Consider the following 23,994-nt stretch of genomic DNA (forward strand, 5'->3'; position numbering starts at 1 on the left):
TTTGGGGATTTTGAGAATTAAAAAGACAATGATTTAGAAGCATTGATGGGTAGAGTATAAGTTTTATAGGGAGTTATGCGTGAAATTGCCAAACTGGGAGGATGAACGGACACTTCAATTTTTTGTATTATATTTAGTGCAGGGCACTTGGGCGGGCTACTTTTGCGAGCAACTTGGGAACATTCCAAAGTACTCTTATGGTCATATTATATAATTATTTTTGTAAGTTTCTCGTGGTTGTTCTTAGGTCAAATCAATTCTCAAATTTTGATACTTTTTCAACTCTTAAGTTTATATAATTTTTTTCCACTTTAAAAAATCATTTACTATTAAATTGACTTATGAGAAGAAGTACCCAAGACTGTTGCTTGACGGGGGTTTCGTAATAATGGAGAAGAAGGGTAATTTGGGGATTTTGAAGAAATAAATAAAAGAAATGATTCGGTGAAGACATAGAGTATAAGTTTTATAGGAGAGTTATTGCGTGAAATTGCCAAACTAGGAGGATGAACCTGGACACTTACAATTTTTTGTATTATATTTAGCCTGCAGTGCACTTTGGGCTACTTTTGCGAGCAACTTTGCGAAACAATTCCAAAAGTACCCTTTTTTAGGTCATAATTATATAATTATTTTTGTAATGTTTCCTGGTGTTGTTTTCTTAGGTCAAATTAAGTTCTCAAATTTTGATACAATCTAATAGAATATAAGACTTCTCCCCCACCCAAATAATGGCTTAATGACATTTTTTCATACCATTTTACTATCCAATTTTATATTACATTTTTAATTTCGGTATCATTACGACCTCACACCATTAGCATTCTCTTTACTAATCATCACCCACCAAAACCCCTAAAACCCTACTCTCATTGACCTCACCAATCGCAAGCAATCGAACCATTAGGGTTTGCGTTGTCACCCTTCCAAGTCAAATTTCAATCAATTCCAACCATCAAAATCCAACATTCCACCTCCAAAAGACTCATTGATCTTTCTTATTCAAAAGCCCTAACAGTTTGAACCAAATTTGTTATTTATTCATTGTCCAAAAATATAAATTTGAATGGTAAAATAGTATTTTAAAAATTTGTTAGTGAAAAATATAATTAAACTATTATTTGAGTGAGAAAAAGTCGTTAACTCCGTTCGAATACAAAGATAATTCATCAATATGGTGAAGAGTTTATTACTAATATACTAATACCACTTTAGTTAAATTAGTATTTCAAAGATAAACTTAGGGATAATATGGTCTCTTGACCAAAACTTAGGGTTATAAATTTTTTGTAAAAATTATAATTTAATGTAGAAAAAATAAAGCCGCCCCATTTTGAACAAAGAAAAGAAAAAAGAGAAATGGGGTTGCGCATACCGTAATATGAGGTTCTAGGAATCTTCTTCATAAATTTGAAATCAAATCGTTGTATAGGAGAGGAAAGTGACCCCTTTTGTTTCGTAATAGACGTCAGGTGAACGTGCCCCATTTAAACGCTAGGTTCATTTTTGGCATCTAGAGTTGTCAAATACAAACTTTTCTTCTACTTTACATTGACACTTTGGAATAAGAGTAAACCATATTTTCTTGCTAGAATCACACTTTCCTATCTAAAAAGTTTCAAAATACAATTTTTTCACTCAAAGTTTATATTTCGTTAATACCCAAAATACACTTTACTTTCTCGGTTGAGGTTCGACGAGTTGCCAAGAGCCAGGGTACAAGGGTTTTTGTAGAGTGAAGACCGATGGATCGAATGGTGGTGACCGATTGAATATTTACTGTTGGATTCAGTCGAAGATCAACTAAGAACATGAAACCCTAACTTTGTGGTGGTCAGCAATAGACAAAAAATCAGGTATTGGGGTGAGAGAGTTTTTGTTGACAGGAGACAGGAGGTTCAAATGGTGGTGACGGAGAGAATTCTAGCCGCCATAATCGGCTTTGGATAGTAACGGAATATTAACTTTGGTTGAGAAAGTGATATTTTGAACAAATTAAGGCAAAAAATGATATTAAGGCAAACCTTGGGTGGAAAAAGGTCGTTTACTCTTGGAATAATATCATTACGAACTTTTAATTGAAGCAGGAAAGTCCAGGTACACTGCTCGTTGCTTTCCACTTTGCTTGACTTGTGCCAAACCTCCCTATTCCACTAATAATTTACCATATTTAGGTTTTTTCACTATATAATATCACTATGTAAACATTGTTATCTATCTAAAATTTTTATTTCCATTTACATGTCACCATATGCATATTATCATATCATTTATTATACCGTTACATTACTCAAAGATAAAACTAATAGCATAAATCAAACTTCTGCATATAAATCAGTGTGATATCATCCAATTAGACTATTGAAATTTTTTAATAAATAGTGGTAAATGATTTGTATAAGTTAAATTTTTGTAAGACAAGTTTCCCACCACCTGATAAATTTCTCAAAAGATTTTGAGTTCCAATTCCCATTAACTTCAGGGTCCAAAAAAAAATTAGTTGAGATGCGCACAAGTTGGTCCGAATACCCCGATACCAAAAAAAAAAAAAAAAAAAAGATAAAATTCTTGGATAAGATTATATGTATATAATATTTATTGAGATTGTTTTATTATATGGACAAGATAAAATATCATATTAATAATTTAAAAATTTTTAATTAACTACATTAAGCAAATTGAATATAATTATTATATTAAATATGTTAAAATGATTTATACTATCGTACCCAGTACACCAGAAGAAAAAAAAAAAAAAAAAACTATAAAGAGATGAAAAATCGTGTAAAAGGTATTGTTGTTAAACCGAAACCATATAATATCAGAATAATCAAATTATTATGGATGGATTTATTTTGATTTTAAAAGTCAAATATATTGAATTATTGCCCTCTAAATATGACTGGCATAGTTCGAAGAATTATACGCACGTGTCTCTTAAATTCATAAAAGATAATATAATATTAACTTCTTATGGATAATTTAATTAATTAATTTAGATAGTCAGATTTGGCGGTAAATTGACCGTCTCAGTGATTTTATAATTATTTATAAATAAAATTAGTTAATTGCGCATACTTACTGAGGTTTCAAGATGTTAACACAAATACCCCCGTCCTTTAATTTCCTTAGGATTCTTTTCACTTACACCCTCCAACATAAAAAATAAAAATTTATCCCCTATAAATCTATACAATTAGCCAGTTACACTCCTATCATCAATTTGTGGTGTTAAATGAACTGTCACAAAAATAGAGGGAGTATTGAGGAGAATTCCAGGTTAGCAAGTAGCAGCCGTTAAGCCAAGGTTGGTGGAGTCTCTGTTGGATATCATTAAATCTTTCAAAACAATGAAAACGACAACTCAAACTGAATGTTCTCTGACATCTGCAATTACGCCTTTTCATTTCTGTCTTTTACTTCCAATTTAATTATAATTAAATTACAAAGAAAATATTTTATTCATTAAATTTGTTTAAAATCACCAACTTGAAATTACACATGATTATGGTTGTCTCCCTAATCAGATAATAAAAGTATTGTGAAAAATGCGCTGAACCGCTCAATCAACGGTGGTGATTTCAAATCAAATAATCTCGTGTTTAGATTTAGCAGATAAAACATATTTTATTTCTGCCCCCACATAATAATAATTTGTTAACCAATTAAAAACACCAAGCATTTGATTAACATAATTTTTAATCAAAAACTTTGACCTTTAAAATAAATTATTTACTCATTCCACTATGCAAACAAAGATGAAAAATTATTTGTTACAAACCCGAAGAGGTTGGGCTAATCAATAAGGTTTGTCCGTCATTGACTTTTTATATTCAAATCACCTTAACGTCATCTATCATATTTGTGACTTGTTTAGAATATTGAATTTGTAAGGTGTTCGATGAATCATGAAGATTAATTAAGATACACGTAAACTAACCTGAACACTCCGATTATATATAATTAGTTTCGTACCTATTTTAATAATGGATAAATATTCATTAAATAGTATTATAAATATTTTTTAGAAGCTTTCTTAGTGATTTAATTGTTAATTATTATTCAGCTTATCTCAATAATTTAAATAAATTAGATTAGGATATGGAATAGATTTATTTTTATTTTTTAATTGAAATTCAAATTAAAAAAAAAGGTCTATCAATTATCAAAGAAAGTATAGATGTCTTTTTAACGAATGTTTTGGATTCTTTCGAAATAACCTTACTTTATTATCGGTTTTATGTTTGATCATTCATCATTATCTAACACGTGAAATTCAAACACCTCAAACTTTCTGCCAATAATTCATCTATAATTAACTGTCATAAGCTAATAATTGACATGGCCAATAGTTTCTTGTCGGAGGCGCAGAGAAAATTTATGTTAAGGGGAGTGTTTTACATCTTATATATCTTTAACACATCTTTTAAATTTTAATCACGTTTTCTATTTTTAAAATATAATATTTGGGATTTTCCTGTTATCCATCTTTGAATTTATGAACTCAATTGTAATTTTAATGGGTGTCATGAATCATATTGAAAACTGATCTTTCAGTTCTGAAACAAACTATACAACTACCGTCACCATCTCCATTATTTGAGTAGATTTTGTTGCTATATATCCATTCTATGCACTACTTTACACTTGAATACGTATATAAAAAACATCAATCCAACCTAAACAATATATTTTAATTCAGAAATCAAAGCTTACCTAACTTTAGCTTATATAGTTTCCTGCATATCCACAAACTTTATCTCCAAGCTTGTTGTTCTAGATGGAAGGCATCTATATGGTCAAGTTTTAAATTTGTTTATTTGCATTGGGAAAAGACTTGCAGCATTACCTCTTCCCTTCTAACCAGATGACAAACCCTTTAACCACTAGGATTAGCTTACACCGAAGAAGTCTTATGTTCGAGTCGCAAGAGAGGTATCTACTACATTCACATTTGTGCAATTACTTTGGTCTATTGGGTTTGTAGGGTCTTTCGTGACCCCAAGGATTAGGCAAGATCTAATGTGGGTCTGGATACTTCAGTTACCTAAAAAAAAAAAATGTGCAACATTCAAGAGCAAAAGTTTTTTTTTTCTCTCTTATTTTCTACTATTGTGAGCATTACCGAGCTGGTATGGAAATGTAGCTTACTTATGAAGAGAAAAAAAAAATGTAATGAATAAAGAAGACCAAAAACAAAATTGATGAGATGACTTTCACCGAATAATGAATGGAATAGAGTTTTTATTTATACTAGGAAGAAGATTTGATTGTTACCAATAATCCAGGCAAGAACAAGTTCCGTCCTTAAAATGATGAAACCTGTTTCGATCTCTTACTATAATCTCTCTCTGATAAATAACCGAAACAAGCTTACCACTATCATGGCAATCGCTGCAAACTCTCAAGTTTTTAATGATCCGAATAGGAACACTCGCATCAGATGCAATAAGAGCAAAGGCAATTGCTAGCCTTTCACTATGGTAAGAAAGAGAATCTTCCTTTTCTTCTTCTTCTATGTCAAACAACACTTCTTTAGTTCTTGGCTTGTGTCCATATTCTAGTAGCCTATTGTTTATCTCTTCAACCTTCAAATAAATCTCTTTTGTACATGGGTGCGTTTTATCTCCTATGAGAAACTCATGCATAGTTCCATTAATCTCAACTAAACTACTTCCTGGCATTTTGTAAATGTCATGATCTTTCATTAGTTTCCTGACCTTTTTTACGTCGTCCCATCTGTTTATTTTTGCGTACATGTTGGATAAAAGCACATAATTGCCACTTGTCTCTGGTTCTAATTCAATTAAGTGCTTTAATGCAACTTCTCCTATTGCTAAATTGCCATGAACTCTTGCTGCTCCAAGTAAAGACCTCCATAAAATAGCATTTGGCTTCATGGGCATTTTTTTAATCTTTTCTTCAGCTTCCTGGAGCCGCCCAGCTCGAGCCAGAAGATCCACTAAACACCCATAATGTTCAAGTGTTGGCTCATTTCCATAAACCTCTCTAATTGAGTCAAATATTTTGCAACCTTCCTCTACTAACCCAACATGTGAGCAGGCAAACATTGACACCACAATCGTTACATTATCAGGCAATAGCCCTTCAAGTCTCATTTTCTTATAAAGGTCAAGTGCCCGTTGACCGTAACCGTGAATTGCAAACCCTCCAATCATTGCATTGTAGCATAGTGTGTCCCTCTGACGCAAATGATCAAACGTTTGATATGCTAGATTGAGACACCCACACTTCGAGTACATGTCAATTAGAGAGGTACCCACATGGCAGTTTAACTTAAGATTGTTCTTAACTACATAGGCATGAGCCCAGATGCCTTGACTAAGAACACCCAAATCAGAACAGGCACTTAAAAGTGCCACAAGGGTAACTTCATTTGGCCTAACCAAAGAATTTTGCATTTCAGTAAACAGATACAAAACCTCTAAAGACAAACTAGAATCCCCATTAGTTATTCTACTAACACAACTAGTACTATTACTAGCATTACGTGCATAAGCAGTTAATATAGAGTTCCATGTGGCCAAATCTGGGTTGCTAATTTGATTGAACAAATACCTAGCCACATCAAATTTACCCAAATTGGCATAGAAATTGAGCAAAGAAGCTTGGACGTAATGATCACAACTGGATTCAAGGAATTTCAAGACCTGGGTATGAAGGGCTAAACCGTGGAGAACCCATGGGTGAAACCCACATGCCTTGAAGAGAGATGGGTAAGTAAAACAATTGGGTTTAAGATTTTTGTGAGTGAAAATACGGTTATAGAGGCCAAAGGCAATGTGGGTGTGGTTTTTGTGATGGGTAATTATTGATGAAATGAGAATGTTGAAAAGGAACACTGTTGGGTTTGTAATTTGGTTAAAGATGGTAAGCGCATAGGTTAAGCTTAAGGGGGAGGCCGAGAGGAGGATTCTACTAAGAGGATATGTGTGAATGTTGAGACCGGTTGTGATCATCTGGGCATGGACTTGCTTGAGTGCGTAAAGGGTCTTGCATTTTTCTAAGAGCTGTAGCGTTGGGTGGCTGCAAATTGGGTTAAACGATTTCATGAATTTGGTGTCATCTGGATTCTGGTAGTTCAAATTTATAAAGAGGGATGTCTTCCGAACGAGCATGAGTTGGGTAGCTGTGCCTGTAGCTCAATCTCAAGCTAGTTTGGATTGTGGGCTTCGGAAGAATCACACTTGAAGAAAGGCCCAATGAAAGAGACAATTTGATTTGTAAATCCAAATCCATGTTTTAAAGCAAAAGTTTGTGCTACGGGACAAGAAGCTTAAAAGACAATTAAAATAATTAACATGTGCACGTACGTAGAATTTAGAACAAAAAGTTAGAAAATTAAAGGTTAGTCTAACATGTATGGTAATGTCGGGCACGCATATATATATATATATAACAGTCAAAAAAAGGATAATGTTTTCTTTGGTCTTTAACACATCAATCAAATCTCTACTTTGGTCCCAACAACGTTCACCTTTCGTCATCTCCAATAAAATTTTTATAAAGTGAAAGCCAAACCGAAAACACTTTTTTCTAGTTTTGAAAACACTTTTGACGAAAATGATGAAACAATTTTTAACCCTCTATAATTGCAAAGCTAAAGCATTTTCCATTCCCATCATTCTCTTTTCTTCTTTCTTGTGGTTGGTGTTGAATGTGTACTTTAATCACATATATTAAGATTTTCAATTACAAAATTCTAATTATATTCTATATTTTTTTTTTCTCTTACTTGGTGTGTTAATATATTGGTTGTGTGTACTAGATATTAACCTCATTTATTATCATGAAATAATAATTCTTGGAAAATGGTAGATATAAGTTAGCAAAAATTTGTCATTCAAACCACTCTTAGATAGTTGAGTGATAGAACAAAGACTTTTAGATGTATTATTCAAGAGGTCATGAGTTTGAATCACCTCAATTGTTATATCAGTTATCAGTATATCTAATAATTAACTTGAGGGTTTAAGAACATACAAACTAGCCCAGACACTGTTGACCGTCAGAAAAATGTCATTTATGAGTTTATAATTCATAAAGAATAAAAGATTAATTGAAATCATATATAAATTACGTAACCATCAAACACCCCCTATTGCCAAAAAAATAAAAATAAATATCAAATATGAGTTTATAATTCATAAAAAATAAATATATAAATCATGTAACCATGTGAATTCGTATTATTTAACTCAAAAATATGTGAAGATGATGATATTCTTCCATTTTTTTTATACTGATTAATATCTTTATGGTTTTTTTAACAGAAAAAGGATAATATATACATATATATATATATATATATATATATGTTAGATAAGACTGGATATCTTTATAACTTTGGAGGTGAAAAGAAGAATTGATATAGACTGGTTTATTTGTATTCACTCTTTAATCTTTATCCAATTATTCGAACATTTTCAAAAAGTTTAAAGGGGTTTTTCCAATTAAAAGTATTAAATTATGTTTTCTTAAAGTAAGTTAATATATTATTTGTTTGAAGATTGGAAATATCGGTCAAAAGTAACACACTCTGACTGTACGGTCTGATTCTGCGGTTGCCGGTAGATCTTTTGGGCCCGCACAATAGTATTCATTAGGCCAATGACTTTTCATCTTTGGTGGGTCCTAATAAAACACCTACACGACAAAATCTTTTATTTTTTATTATTATTTTTTTGGGTCTTAAAAATATCGTAATAATTTTGAATATATATATAAAAATTCGGCTTGAGACAGAAAAGCCCAAAGTGGTTTTCACAGAAAAGCATATAAGAGTGGGAATGATTGAAGTATGAGATATCAAAGTACTTATGGGTTTGGGGGTTCTGACCAATTTTGCTTTTGGGTGAATGATTAAAGGTTTTTGGTGCCTCCTTTTTATGCCAGACCCGTAGACCTACACGTTGTTCTCATTTTGCTTCAGCCTCGAAAATAAATTTGTGTCAAAACGACAAAACAAGCCGTCTACATTACAATGAAAACGACAAACTCCTCTGGGTTCTTTACACCAATATTCACGACCAAAAATTTACTAAATCATATCTCCATCCATTAATTTTAACCCATTTCTTTTACACTATTATTCCCCAGAAACCCAAAAAACATAATACTTAAATTAAAAACAAATTTAATCTGATATTGCTTAAATGAATGAAAATACAATAAAATAAAATAAAATTTAACTATAGTTTTTAGAGCTTTTTTTTTTTTTTTTTGGATGTAATTTTGCTAAATGGAGGTCTGGGTAGGAGTAGGACATGGCTTTAAATCCGAGAGAGACGCCGATTTGTCAGCTCAAAAAAGGGCTTTGTGGTAGTGGGTATGGCCCAAACCCAAGTTGGGCCTGAGCTGGATCCACTATCAGAAAAGCAGAAACTTTACTGTGTCTGCCACTTAAGCCAATCCATTGGACCCCACGTGCTCAAACTTAGGATAGCGTTTGGCTTTGTATTTTTCACTTAAATTAACTTACTACTCTGAGAAAGGAGGGACAAAGTGGCCTGGTGGCGCCTCTGCTCAACCCTCTTTTCTACTGTTTAAGGAAAATAGATATAGACAGTAAAAACGACAGATTTTACTCTTTACCAATATTACCTCTTTCATGTATTCTTAATTCTGTAAATAGAAAAAGCTAACAAAACTGGTATTTGGTTAAAGAGTAAAGTTAAGGATTTACATTTACTCTACCCTTTTTCCCTTATTATATTAATTATTAATTAGATAGTGTAAAAAGATAATTCAATGTTTAATTTAGTAAAGTTGTCAGTTCATTGTTGTGAATGTTATAGTAAAATAAAAATACCCTTTAATTGTAATTTAATTTCATAAAAATCCAAGCCTGAAAGGGTCAAGAAGAAACGCTTGTAAAAAGCGCTTTAGTAAGAAAGAGAGAAAAGGCTGTGGAACCGGAACTGGAAGGCAGACTTCTTTAAAGCAAGTCGTAGAGATTGGAAGGCACATGGTATGTAATGTAATGTACATGTTACCTCATATGGGCTAGTGGTAGTACTATTGCTTTTTTTTTTTTTTTTTTTTTAATGATCGGTCAATCAACTATCCTCGGAACCCTAACCTTAGTTGGATACGAGCTCGTGGTCACCCCTTATTAGCAACCATGGAGACTCGAGTTAGGAGATCATGTTAGATCTTTCTTTTGCTCTTTTTACTCTCATGGAGACTCGAACATTATGTTAGATTCTCTTTTTATTCTTTTACCATCGAAATGACTCTAATTTGAGAGATCATGCTAGATTATTCTCTGCTCTTTTACCATCAGACCATATGGTGTTTTTAGTAGTATTGCTTTGTTTTATTATGTGTAGAGTTTTGTGTTGAGTGTTAGTGAGTTTCCTTTCCTTTCCTTTCCTTTAATGACAACTCATATTTTTGCTTTATTAGTATTCAATCCCCATTATCATTATGGACATTCATGTTTTACATATTGATATGCTCATCACCTCGCCCATCTTTGAATATGACTCATCTTTCTTTCTTCTTGTCATTTTATTATGAATAACGTTACGTTGCCCTATTTGTATTGTTTTTCTTTATTACAATTTCATCATTATTATAGTAATGGACAAACTTGTTACACATTTTTTTTTGATAATCGGAGCATTCGGGCTAACTTATATGCACCTCAACTAATCCCTATAGTTTATTAAACACCCTATAAATTTAATGGACCAGATAAGCCACAATGATATTGTGGCAGATATCCTTAAGGTTTGAACCTAGAAAATTAAAGAAGGGAGCAAACCTCTTTATCCGCCACGCCAACCTCTTGAGTTCTTGTTATAGATTTTGAATGTACTCAAACCTGAAATCATATGCTTGTTGACATTAATAGATAAATGGTAGACTTATAATTATAATGACTAATAAAATCAATCGGGAATTACTATTGGGTGATTTGAGGTAAAAGAGTAAAATAAGGTTATATAAGTTTTTGAATTTGATTCTCCATAAGTGTTAATAAGAATAGCAATTGAAAAACTTACATAACCGTTAATTTTAAAAAGATTAATTAAGTTACGAGACCGCACACCTCCTATCATCACCTAAAAAAAGTAAATTGGGGCAACATGACTCATAATAAAATCTATATTAAAAAAGGAAAAAAAAATGTGAAGTGGAATTATGGAAGGAATACTGACGCACACGCGTGCATTGGCTAGCTATATTTAAAAAAAAAAAAAAAAAAAAAAAAAATATAAAAAGGAAGAAAATCTGAATAGGATCACAAACCATAAATGGTAGGCATATGTGATTGTTATAATAGCCTCCCCTCCTTGTTTCATGATGGGGAGAATATCATGTTCATACTCTTTTTAATTTATAATTGCTTTATCCATAACCTCACCACTAGTTAATTTGACCATTTATTCCTTAGCCAAAAGCAAAACGAAAACGCAAATCTAAGGGACTTGGGGGGTTTTTAAAATTGGGTGTGTTATTAGGAACACAATGTTGAATGTCCCCAACAAACATTGAGATGGGCGGAATGGAATAATAGCAGCAATGGAGCAGTGCAAATTTCGGGATGTGTGTAAAATGGGTCTTGTGTTATGTGGAGAATTGACCCCACCACACGCACACCTCACTCAAAAAAAATCCCTTCACTTTGGCCTATAACTAAACATATACTTGGGAAACTCACTCCTCTCTTCCACTAATAACTGGTGATAAAAACTAATCCCAAGTAAAAACCCATTACAAAACAAAACCAACCCAACCCATTCCAAAACTAATTATATTATCTTCTTATGATGCGAATAGGAAACATCCAAAACAAAATATATAGCCCATACCCCACAATTATATTTACCCCTGAGGGAGAAGGGAGTCATGATTTGGAGCATTTATTGTATAATGGAACTTTGTGTGCATGCCACCCACAACCCTCCAACAAAACGCTACTTTCTTTTTTACTCACATCCTGCCATATGCTATTTATCCTTTCTTAAATTATTGATTTACTTACTCTGTGGTCCTTCTTACTTTGTGTAATTTTACGTGTCAAAATTTATGGGGGCCATATTTCGTGCAAAACAGGCTTTAAGCATGCTTAGCCGAAAACACCAGGCTTTTTTAAGTTTAGCTGCTGCAGTTTTATTTATGGGATGTCTTTCATTTCATAGACATACTTTGAGTTCGAGTTACCCTACCCTCTTAGCCTTCTTATTATTTGTTCCATTATCTTAGTGGATGTTTGAAAAATTCAAAATTGATGGTTCAAACCTGTTTTTGTTTTTTTTTATTAAAGGACGCCCAGAAAATAAATGTGTTTAATGTTGTATCAAACTAGAAAATGACTTTGTATTCGAGTGTGGAACACCGTTACTCGAGTGTGGATAACAACAGGGAAACAAAATTCTGAGAGTGTTTAAAGTGGGTCAACAAAGTAATGATCGGGTGCAGTACTGTAATCACAACCATCCAAATTAGAATAAGTAAACCATATTTGATTTCCAACAAGAAAGATGTCTTTAAGTGGGGCCGAATATCTCTCCAAGTCCAGAATCTAATTATACACAATCACTACTCCCACAGTTTCCCTCCTCTCTGTCCACCTATTAGCAGAGGCTAAATCATATGCTACTCTATTGATTATTAACCCCTCTTCATCACCATTTCTCCGCCGTCCGATTATCTCAACAACATGGGTAAGTATTAAGTAATTCGATAACTAATCCAAGGGCCTCCCATCGCTATCAGCCAGCATGGTGGCTAATCCAAAAAATTATGGACTTTTTAAGGATTATATAAAACGAGGGTACAAAACCTAGGAAACAGTGAAGATTGATAAGAGTAATATATCATAGCCGTTGACGTGGGTGAACATTTTAATATCATAGACCGGAATACAGTGGATAAAAACAAAACAAAAAAAAGTGGACCCGAAATTCTCTAATCTCTAAAATTTGTATTGACCGTTACAAGTGAATCAAGTTCAAGGTGGCAAAATTAAAAGAGTTTTGGACATGAAGTATAATAAGATAATATAATTTATACAGAGGCATAGGGAGTTGAGAGAGAGAGAGAGAGAGAGAAAAAGAAGAGAGCAGAAATGGAGAAGTCTGCAGGAGGGAGGACTGCAAGTTCGAATTATTCTTCTTCTGTGTATGATTGCTTTTATATTATCCAGTAGTTCTTTTGGACTTTATAGTTTATACTCTCTCTCTCTCTCTCTCTGTAATTCTTTAAAACAACACACAACAGACATTTATATATAATAAAAAACATTTTTATCTTAATATTTGGGGTTGGTGTGTTATGGTGTACGTCCCCGAGGCTGCGCGATCAGTCCAGAACCAAAACGTATTGTGTTTCTTTCTTTGTTATGGTGAGAGAAACAAGCGGCTTAACTTAGACTGAGCTAAAAAACTACTAAAGAAAAGAGAAGAAAGAGAGAGTAATAAAAAGCAAAGAGAAGGAGGGAGGGAGGAGAGTAGGAGACTAACAAGAAAGAAAGCCTTTTACACGTGATAAAGAAAGCACTAAAAGCATTTGCATGCGTGTATAAAGATTCATCATCATCATCATCATCTTTCCTTGGTGAATTCTGAATCTCTCTCACTCTCTCAAATTTTTGAAATAAAATAAAATTATTTTTAAAGTGAAGCCAAAAACCTCTCTTTTTTATCTCTTACTTTTTAGTTCTCCTTTATTACCAAAATCCCTTCTTTTTAAGTCCCTCACTCCCTCTCTTTCATTCTGTTACCATTTTCTTCATTCAAGGTGACTGCTTCCTTCCCTTGCTAGCTCTTTTGCTTATTGAGTTGGTTTGTTGGTTGGTGAGTTTTAATGAATTTTTTCAACACATTTAGTGGGTCATTTTCTCCATGGCAATAAATTTAAATTTTTTTTTTTTTTTAAATATTCTTCAGATAGTGATTTCGCTGCCGTTTTCAATGTTTATTCCTTCTCTTTGTATACTTGTTCTTGTTTAGTTTTGTTTTTTTCTAGGTGTTGTCATTCTCTTTCTATACTCAAAATATTATAATTATTTTTATGCACTTCTCATGTTTTCATCTTCTTGGGTTTATTCATCAACCTCTTTATGTGGATTTTCTCACTTCTGGGTATTCCCATTTATTAAGTTTTGTTTGATTATTTTATTCAATTAAACTCTGTATTCTCTCAAGTTATGCTCATTGTTGGCTTCCTGATAGAAGCATGTTCTGTGAAGTAGAAGAAAATAGAGGTTTTCGGTTTTTGATTCTGACTGGTGAGCTGAGGAAGTAGTGTTTGGGGTTTCGTGTTTTTGATTTTCTTCTTTCACATGAAAAAAATAAAAGAAACGTTTTTCTTTAACAAAATATATTACCTGTATTTTTCCTTATGTATGGTTATGTTAACAGTCTCCACTCAATGGTTCTGCAATCACCAGTGAAACAGAAACTGTTACTCTTGTTTTGTTTTTAGTTTTTAATTTTTTTTTTAATAAAATATATAGTTTTTGTGGTGTTTTATGAAACCAAGTGAATGGTTGGTTTTTCCAGTTTTGCGAAGGAATACTAATGCTTGTAGTGTGTAACAAAGGCTGAACGTTTACCCATACCGTTTTAATTTGTGTATTCAACTTTGGTGCTGTTTTAACATCTTCATTATATCTATTTCTTTACAGTTTCTGCATATTTGGTTGAGGTTACTGACATACATTTTCCTTTATTTGTTTTTTATATTTTTCCTGCAGAAATAGGTCCTTCAATTTTTTAAAGTAAAGAGTAAAGACTAGAAGAGAAGCCACTGAGATTTTGTTGTCTGTTACATTTGGGTGAAAATTGATTATCCATCTTCATTGAGTCGCTTGTGTGTTTGAAACGAAAACCAAAACAAAAGAATGCCTATAAGGCAAATGAAGGATAGCTCAGAACAACATTTAGTGATCAAGACTCACTTGCAAAATACCATGAGTCAAGCTCAAAAACAACCCAAAACTGCTCAAAATGGCAAAGGCCCTCCACATCAAGAACCCCAAAACTCAAAACCTCATAACCAAACTTCACCTCCGACTAAGAATAGAGGAAGAAGAAGAGGAAGAGGTGGTAGAAAATCTGAACAAAGTGATGTCTATATGAGACCAAGTTCAAGGCCCTGCACTGTGGCACATAAGCCAGTGAACCATGCTTGTGATATTGTGGCAAGTAATTCTGATGGGTCTGTTCAAAATGGTCATAATTTGTGTGGAACGGAGATGGGTTTTCCTACTTCAAGCAAGTCTTTGAGTTTTGCTCCAAGGCCTGGTTATGGTCAAGTTGGGACAAAGTGTATTGTTAAGGCCAACCATTTCTTTGCAGAGTTACCAGACAAGGATTTGAACCAGTATGATGTAAGTTGTATTTTCCTTGACATTTTCTGTAATGGAGCAAAAAGAATAACATTTAATTTTTGGCCGTCGGTTTGATATTGTTTTGTATCAATTGGGGCCCTTAATCTGACAATGAATATGGTTATGTTGTTGTTTCATCTTAATTTTCTCTTACATTGCAGATGAAATTGAATAGGTTTCTGTTTATGACCCTGTCCTTTTCTTGTAATGGCATTTATGAGATTTAAACTCGTGACCAGAAATTTTGGTCTTATTGTCCCGATCTGTATTCTGTTTTTGCAGGTTACCATAACTCCTGAGGTAGCATCAAGAACTGTGAACCGAGCTATTATGGCAGAGCTTGTGAGGCTGTACAAAGAATCTGACCTAGGAATGAGACTGCCTGCTTATGATGGCAGAAAGAGTCTTTACACAGCTGGTGAACTTCCTTTCGCTTGGAAGGAGTTCAAAATTAAGCTTGTAGATGATGATGATGGAATCAATGGTCCCAGGTAAGTTCTTTTGTTTCTTTTGTTTGCTTTCCCTCTTTGCATCCTACTTTTTAACTTCTTTTTCTTTTCTTTTTTCACCGAGTGGGATTTTTTCTCTCTGAGTTGGTTAAAGTTTCTTATCGTGTAACAAATTATGGAATTAACAAAATACAGTGGCAAACTCTATACACAAAATATATCTCATTTTATAATTTTTAGCTTTGATATGCATCGATTTGGCTTCACATATCTGTATTTTCTGTGGAAGTATGGTTAATTGACCTATTTGAAAAATTTTCAGAAGAGAAAGAGAATATAAAGTGGTGATTAAGTTTGTGGCTAGAGCAAACATGCATCATTTAGGCCAGTTTCTAGCTGGTAAACGAGCAGATGCTCCACAGGAAGCACTCCAAATTCTTGATATTGTATTAAGGGAGCTCTCGACAAAGAGGTATAACTTCTCAGTAGTGTTTCTGACCATGTTGAATTCTCCGTAGAGTAATGATCAACGGTTCTTATCCAACACTGTTTTTGAACATTGAAGGTACTGCCCTATTGGGAGATCCTTCTTTTCACCAGATATTAGAGCACCTCAACGGCTTGGTGATGGCTTGGAGTCCTGGTGTGGATTTTACCAAAGTATAAGGCCTACACAGATGGGACTGTCCCTGAATATTGGTATAATATTTATTACTATCAAAGAAGTTTCAAATAAAAATTAACTGACAGATTCTCAAAAATTATAATATTTCTCCCATTTCAACCTTCCAATGTTCTATGCAGATATGGCTTCAGCTGCATTCATTGAGCCTCTCCCTGTAATAGAGTTTGTTGCACAGCTTCTAGGCAAAGATGTGTTGTCTAGGACATTATCTGATTCTGATCGTGTGAAGGTACTTATTGTTATGTCGGTTGAGTTGCCTGGTTTTATTACTTGGTATTAGTTTGACTTGAAAAGTTGTTTTTTTTTCCATCATTTGCCACTTACCAGATTAAGAAGGCCCTTAGAGGAGTGAAAGTTGAAGTAACTCACCGAGGTAATGTCCGTAGAAAGTATCGTGTTTCAGGATTGACAGCTCAACCTACAAGAGAACTAGTGTAAGTTCTAATCCTCTTTTGGTTAGATTTACAGTCTGCAACCGTTTTTCATTTCAATAACTTAATAATTTTTATAAGGAAAAAATGTCAAAGTTTACTATATATTGGAGGTTAGTACGTATGACTAAGGTATAAAGAAGGTTTAATATCCCTTGTCTATTTTAAGGAATCCTGGTTTTGATATGTTTGTGCTAGTGGTGTGATTGTCAAAGTTATTCTTTTTCAGGTTTCCTGTTGATGATAATTCAACAATGAAGTCTGTGGTTGAATACTTCCAGGAGATGTATGGCTTTACCATTCAACATACACATCTACCTTGCCTGCAAGTAGGAAACCAGAAAAAGGCTAACTATTTACCCATGGAGGTAGGAAGAGGTTTGGAAACTTCTATTTTCGTGTAGCAATTGAATTATTTGTTCTGTTCCATAATGGTTTCATGGTATCTGCATTTTTTTTTTTGCCAGGCTTGCAAAATTGTTGAGGGACAGCGATATACAAAAAGGTTGAATGAGAGGCAAATTACAGCCCTCTTGAAAGTTACATGCCAAAGACCTAGGGATCGGGAAAATGACATTTTGCAGGTATTATGATATTTTAATATTGCCCTCTTGTAGAACACTTAAGGGTCGTAAATGAAAACTTTACAAGGTAGAATTAGTGGACTTAGCATGCATTAGATTTCTCCAAGTGCATGGTCACAACAAATCTTGGAAAACAGAGAAGCTTTGGAATCTTTGGGCTAAAATTTCCATCACTAAATAGTTGTAAAAACTTATTTACCTCTTCCGTTGTCTTTCTGCGGGCCAGATTGAATGTAGTTGAATTCCTAGGACCTGTAGGTTTGAGAATTTTCTGTTGCATTTATATAAAATTGAATATGGTATTAAACTGAAGACTAAATTCACTGTGCTCTGCAATCATTGGAATATTAACATATACCTTATGAGCTTGAGCCTCTAATTTTGGTTGCATTGTTTGAAATTAAGGAATCTTAAGACATTGCAAGTCCTTAACAAGAGTGCTTTTTCTGGATATCATATTTAATAAACTGTGTTCCGGTTTTGGATCTTCATTTTTCTGACCAAGCAGACAGTTCAACATAATGCTTATGATCAAGACCCTTATGCAAAGGAGTTTGGGATTAAAATCAGTGAAAAGTTAGCTTCTGTTGAGGCGCGGATCCTTCCTGCCCCTTGGGTAATACAGCCTTTCTTTATTACCTGTGAGTAGTTTAGATAAACGCAGTTGTTGTGTTCATTGTTTGCCATCTCATACATTCCTTCCTGCAGCTAAAATATCATGAAACTGGAAAGGAAAAGGATTGTTTGCCTCAAGTTGGTCAGTGGAATATGATGAACAAGGTATTCTACTTTGTGCTTTGCGATCTTACTTTTATTTTTCCACAAGTACTATTAAACAAAAAGAAGAATGCAAATTAAAAAAATTCTCATGTGATGATTCCTTAGATAGGTTTTTCATCAATTGGATTTCCAAATTTCCTGTCAAACATGTCTCATATTTAGAATGGTTAAAGAACCCTTATAAATCTAAAATTTCTGATGCCATCAACTTTAGCTACCAAAGCATCACCCTTCGCAACTTTAATCTAGCTTCTTAATTGTTAATTTCATGTTTCAATTATTCATAATGGATCAAATACTTTACCTGGCAATGAACTCCAAGGGGCATCATCATTCTTGTTTTTTGCTTAAGCCAAATTCGTTGTATTGCTTTTCTGCTTAAGCCCAATTCACTGTATGGCTGCTGATCTTTGTCGTCTGCTGCTGCTTTTGTGATGCAGAAAATGATTAACGGGATGACTGTAAGCAGGTGGGCATGCATTAACTTTTCACGAAGTGTGCAAGAGAGTGTTGCTCGTGGGTTTTGCAATGAACTTGCTCAAATGTGCCAAGTGTCCGGCATGGTAGATATCCTTTTGTATCAATTCATATTAATATCAAACTCTTCTAGTTTCCCCCCTTTCAATTGAAGTTCTGATAAGTGTTGTTTTGCAGGAATTCAATCCAGACCCTGTCATCCCAATCTACAATGCCAGACCTGAGCAAGTTGAGAAGGCGTTGAAGCATGTTTATCATGCATCAATGAACAAAACCAAAGGAAAAGAATTGGAGCTTCTATTGGCCATTTTACCTGACAACAATGGTTCCCTATATGGTAGGCCATATGTGATGACTATGAGATCAAGACTTCTTATATATGATCTTGAACTCACATCGTTGTTCTAATATGTTCTTATCTTATCTCCTAGGTGATCTCAAGCGAATATGTGAAACTGATCTTGGTTTAATATCCCAATGCTGTCTCACAAAACACGTCTTCAAGATCAGCAAGCAATACTTGGCTAATGTGTCTCTTAAAATCAATGTTAAGGTTTGATTAACACATTTGAAATCTCATGCTGCAGCATATCATTTACATTCACTTATGACACTGTCAACATACTCTAGTCCTGGGATTTGACGGTTCCATAATGACCTGATTTATGCCACAAGTACTTAGTTTGTACTATTATGAGAATGGCAAGACATTTATCATATTTATTTTTCTGAAATTCATACCATAGTTTGGCAAACATGCACATCCTAACTCTTAGAAGTTTCTCATATTTGCAGATCCTTTTTTGTCCCATGGAATTACTGAAAGTTCATTTCACCCCTTTTCTTTTTCTGCAGATGGGTGGTAGAAACACTGTTCTTCTGGATGCTATCAGTTGCCGAATTCCATTAGTTAGCGACATCCCAACCATAATATTTGGAGCAGATGTGACTCACCCAGAAAATGGGGAAGATACCAGCCCCTCAATTGCTGCTGTACGGTTATTTACCTAATTTCATGTTTCTTAGAAGCTCTTCATTCCTGCATTGTTTGTTGAGACATTGGAACTGATAGGTTTTCGTCCAACTGTAGGTAGTAGCTTCCCAGGATTGGCCTGAAGTGACAAAATATGCTGGATTAGTTTGTGCTCAAGCTCATAGACAGGAACTCATACAAGACTTGTACAAAACATGGCATGATCCTGTTCGTGGGACGGTTAGTGGCGGCATGATCAGGTAATGAAAATCGACATACTATGCAAGTTTGTTCTCACTATTGGTGGCCTTCCCCTCTCTTAATCTCCTCTCTCCACCCCTCACCGCATTTGCAAGTAGTAATGTTTATATTAAATATTCTTTTCTGCAGGGATCTTCTGATATCTTTTAGGAAGGCGACAGGGCAGAAACCATTAAGGATTATATTTTACAGGTTAGTATTCTTAATGTAATGGGTTCGTGTAGAATTATTTCTGCAACTGTTTGAACACTTTGTGACACTGGTGCTGCTTGTTGCCTCAGCAGCTAGGTTACCTAAACTTTCTTGTGATGTAGTCTCCCAGTTGCTTTATTTTCATTTGAATTTTTTCCAAATACTTATGTTGTACCAAATCAATGAGACTTTAAGCCATGACCATTTTTTTTTTCCCTGGCAAAAAATTAAGTTTCTCCTGGACCCTGCTAAGAGTGCCCCTGCATTGAGTCAAAAGTGATGGATCATAGAAAGCTTATTCTGAATTGAATTTCGAAAGCAGTGATCTTAAGCAATCAACTCAACTGATTTTGGCTTGCACTTGATGTTATCTGTGTGATTATTGCATTTCATCCAACCAATGCTATATATATGAAACTAATATGGGGGAATTAAAGTGTGCATGTTTATGTTTCTATATCATGTTACCAGATGTTTGCATATACTGCATAATATACCTTTTCATGAAGTTCTCAAACAGAAATAGAGTTCTAAAGAAATTTTTTGAACAGGGATGGAGTAAGTGAAGGGCAGTTTTATCAAGTTCTATTGTATGAGTTGGATGCAATTCGGAAGGTGAGAATTGATAATGCTCTATTTCGTTATCTATTTTGTGACTAGAAAATGTTGGTGGCTCTTACATGCAAAGTTCTTTGCAGGCTTGTGCTTCTCTAGAGCCCAACTATCAACCACCAGTGACATTCATTGTTGTACAAAAACGTCATCACACTCGATTGTTTGCTAGCAACCACAGGGATAGGAGCAGCACGGACAGGAGTGGGAACATATTGCCTGGTAATTTTTAAGTCTCCCTGAAAATAAATTGTGGTAAATTCTTGTGCAACGTTTGGTTTTGTTATTGCTCATCTAACAAAATGCAATGTGGGTCTCAGGAACTGTGGTTGATTCTAAAATATGTCATCCAACGGAATTTGATTTTTATCTCTGCAGCCATGCTGGTATTCAGGTATAATTTTCTCATATTACATATGATGTATAAGTTATAATCCTGAAACCATGGGGTTTCCATTTAGGAGCAAAAGCAAAATTTTACATGGACAATTCTTTCGATATATTTTGTGTTGACAAGCTGGGCTCCCTGTCAGTTTCCTTTAGATTTTTCAAGCTTTTTTATTTTTTATCTAGGTGATCACAGATAGAATTCTAGTTGGTCAAACCTGTCTCAAGTGAAGGACTGTGTATCGCAGGGATGTTCAGAGACTCTCTGTTATTAGTTATTTGGTTCTTTTTCAATCTCAATGATTGGGGATAGTAACTGGGTGGTCTAAACCATTCTAATTCAGATAACTTTGTTAATCATAATGTCGGTTATAAGTTGACATTGGTGCAAAACCTAAACGTTTGACCATATGTCACTGGCTATTGGAATGAACCACATTCGTATTGAAGTTTTGATCTATGTCCGACAGCCAGCTTTGTTGATTGCTGCCTATATTTTCTTATTACAGAGGCCAAAGATTAACATATTACTAATGAAATAATTTTTGACGTTTCCTAATGCTTAGTGATTTTCTATGTGCATAAAGACAAGGATGTATTTAAGATGGTCCATCTTGTAGGCATAAGAGTAGTTTTTTTCTGCATATTTGTGGAAACTTAATGATTTAATTTGTTTCTAATATGACAGGGCACAAGTCGACCGGCGCACTACCATGTTCTATGGGATGAGAACAATTTCACACCTGATGGAATCCAGTCTTTGACAAACAATCTCTGTTATACATATGCGAGATGCACACGATCTGTCTCTGTTGGTAAGATTTTCTTGGTTTCTCTTATATTACACCTGAAGAGCTTTAGTTATTCCACAAAGAATTAGAAAAGGAAAAACTATGGCTACCAATGCCACTTCCACCCATCAACAAAAGAAAAGGGGTGCATGGGGTGGGTGAAGAAAGGAATAAACAATCTCAAGCCCAAAGAATTACAACAGAAATTGATTGGAAGTTTAATGGGGCTATGATGGACTTTATTGGTGTATCTTCCAGTTTGAACTGAAATAAAATGTTCATCATTTAAAGAATGACAAAATACTCTATATGCTAAACATAAACTTTCAGAATGACTCCTAAAGCATATAGAAAATTATGATCATTTGGTTTTCGGGAGTGCAAAATTATGCTCATCATATAAAAATATAATTTTAAGCCTTATTTTTTACTATTGGGTGCACAGATAGGGAAAAATCTGGAGCCTCAACTTTGACTTCTAGTTTCAGCTTATTGTTAAAACATTTATAATGAAATGGCTGAATTGTGGTTTATGTGCAGTTCCCCCGGCGTATTATGCACATTTAGCTGCATTTCGTGCCCGATTCTACATGGAACCAGAACTGCAGGAGAATGGTTCAGTGGATGGCGGTGCAGGTCTTGCCACTAAGACTACAAGAGCTGTGGGAGAAACTGGAGTTCGGCCATTGCCAGCGTTGAAGGAGAATGTGAAGAGAGTAATGTTTTATTGTTAGAAGTGAGAGTAGGAGGAACTGTAGCCAGGAGATGCAGCAATCATGAGTTAACCTCTTTTTCATTTCTAAAATTTCTTCTCTGTAAATGTATGATGATGATTAGTTCATTGTTGCAGGCTCCACAATTTTAGATCAGTGATTATAGAATCAAATAGTTTTAGGCCATGGTTCCTTTAAATCATGTCAAGAGCAAGGAACTAACATCCATCAGCTAAGCTATCATGTGTAGAATGTTAAATTAGTGTATGTAAAGAAATGTTTTAATATGAATGAGTTCATGTGTAGGAAGTTTTGCTTCAGATTTAAATAATACCTTCTCGCTTTCATCTCTTCAATCTTGAGTAATTTTCTTGAAGCAAGGAGAAAATTCTTGCAAATATAAATTGCAATGGTGAATACCAGTTGAATAACCTGCAATATGTAATCATTCATGTGCTCATCTGTAAGTTGAACTGTAAGGCTGTCAACTCATTTTCAGCTGTGAATACAAATCAGAAATAATATCTTTCTTTGCAGACACTGTACATGTAGACGACGCGTCCTTACCTTTGTAAAAGAGTACTTCCATTTTTATCTGTGAATACCTAACAAAAATAAAATCTTTTGCAAGACAAGTCTTTTCCTCTGTAAAGAGTTGTCGTTCATACGGTACTTTAAATTATTATTTTTTAAATTCTTTATTGTAAATATATGTTGGAAACGGTTAAATATGGTTTCTGTGACCATGTGTCCATGAAGACCTTGTGGGAGTAAACAGGGATAGGGTTGACCATTCGACTAAACACGATGGATTATTTATATTTGAACAGACGACATATTCTTATCAAGGTTTAGCGAAATCTTAAGTTGACATTACCGGTTGTAATTATTCTAGACTTTCATTCTTAAAGTAATGCCGTTTCTATTATTTTAATAAATTCTCAACTTTTTATTATAACGTGACGCATGTTAGCACACTAAAGTGCATCAGCACTTTCTTTGGTAAAATATTAGCTCATATTAGCAAAAAACGGCTCACATTAGTAGCATCTAAGCTGACGGTTTTTGTTTTTTCGATCGATCCCAAAGTCCAAAATCACTTCCGAGACCACCATTGAACTCCTTGCAATCTCTTCTACAAAACCAATATCTTCACTTGTCGATCTCACTCACCGTTTCCGATTACCTTTAACAGTTACTAACAATATTAGTTTAAAAATGAGAATCCGAAATAAATGCAACTAGAGGTATCACTCTAGGATTTCGCTAAACCTCAGGATGAAAATATGTCATTT

At 34.1% G+C, this 23,994-nt stretch overlaps 2 protein-coding genes across 4 annotated transcripts; one reads left to right on the plus strand and one right to left on the minus strand.

The window, feature by feature from the left end:
* Positions 1 to 5,246: 5,246 nt before the first annotated feature.
* On the minus strand, positions 5,247 to 7,073 carry LOC116141515 (pentatricopeptide repeat-containing protein At5g43790). Its single transcript, XM_031427022.1, has one exon. The coding sequence runs from the start codon at positions 7,071 to 7,073 to the stop codon at positions 5,274 to 5,276; it is 1,800 nt and encodes a 599-aa protein (XP_031282882.1). The 3' UTR covers positions 5,247 to 5,273.
* A 5,979-nt stretch (positions 7,074 to 13,052) lies between these two features.
* Positions 13,053 to 23,008, plus strand: LOC116141441 (protein argonaute 10-like). 3 transcript variants are annotated; one of them, XM_031426958.1, is made up of 22 exons: positions 13,053 to 13,152; positions 14,729 to 15,364; positions 15,647 to 15,855; positions 16,136 to 16,285; positions 16,379 to 16,512; positions 16,618 to 16,727; positions 16,826 to 16,932; positions 17,159 to 17,297; positions 17,397 to 17,513; positions 18,022 to 18,129; positions 18,222 to 18,293; positions 18,734 to 18,856; positions 18,948 to 19,107; positions 19,202 to 19,323; positions 19,626 to 19,763; positions 19,861 to 20,003; positions 20,134 to 20,196; positions 20,748 to 20,811; positions 20,895 to 21,030; positions 21,129 to 21,202; positions 21,884 to 22,010; positions 22,527 to 23,008. In XM_031426958.1, the coding sequence occupies exons 2-22, from the start codon at positions 14,876 to 14,878 to the stop codon at positions 22,718 to 22,720; spliced, it is 2,979 nt and encodes a 992-aa protein (XP_031282818.1). In that variant the 5' UTR covers positions 13,053 to 13,152; positions 14,729 to 14,875; the 3' UTR covers positions 22,721 to 23,008. The 3 variants fall into 3 exon arrangements, with proteins under 3 accessions (XP_031282818.1, XP_031282810.1, XP_031282804.1); XM_031426950.1 differs by lacking the exon at positions 13,053 to 13,152 and adding an exon at positions 13,675 to 13,770; XM_031426944.1 differs by lacking the exon at positions 13,053 to 13,152 and adding an exon at positions 13,754 to 13,826.
* Positions 23,009 to 23,994: the final 986 nt, after the last annotated feature.

Source organism: Pistacia vera, unplaced genomic scaffold (assembly GCF_008641045.1).
Source record: "Pistacia vera cultivar Batoury unplaced genomic scaffold, PisVer_v2 Contig1114, whole genome shotgun sequence".
In the NCBI taxonomy this organism is placed as follows: Eukaryota; Viridiplantae; Streptophyta; class Magnoliopsida; order Sapindales; family Anacardiaceae; genus Pistacia; species Pistacia vera.

Bases quoted from the DNA above. Each gene is read 5' to 3' on its own strand.
- LOC116141515 (XM_031427022.1), bottom strand. From the start codon at position 7,073: ATGAAATCGTTTAACCCAATTTGCAGCCACCCAACGCTACAGCTCTTA.
- LOC116141441 (XM_031426958.1), top strand. From the start codon at position 14,876: ATGCCTATAAGGCAAATGAAGGATAGCTCAGAACAACATTTAGTGATC. The intron at 16,286-16,378 runs GTATAACTTCTC...TGAACATTGAAG, and splicing joins AGGGAGCTCTCGACAAAGAG to GTACTGCCCTATTGGGAGAT. The intron at 19,108-19,201 runs GTAGGCCATATG...CTTATCTCCTAG, and splicing joins CAACAATGGTTCCCTATATG to GTGATCTCAAGCGAATATGT.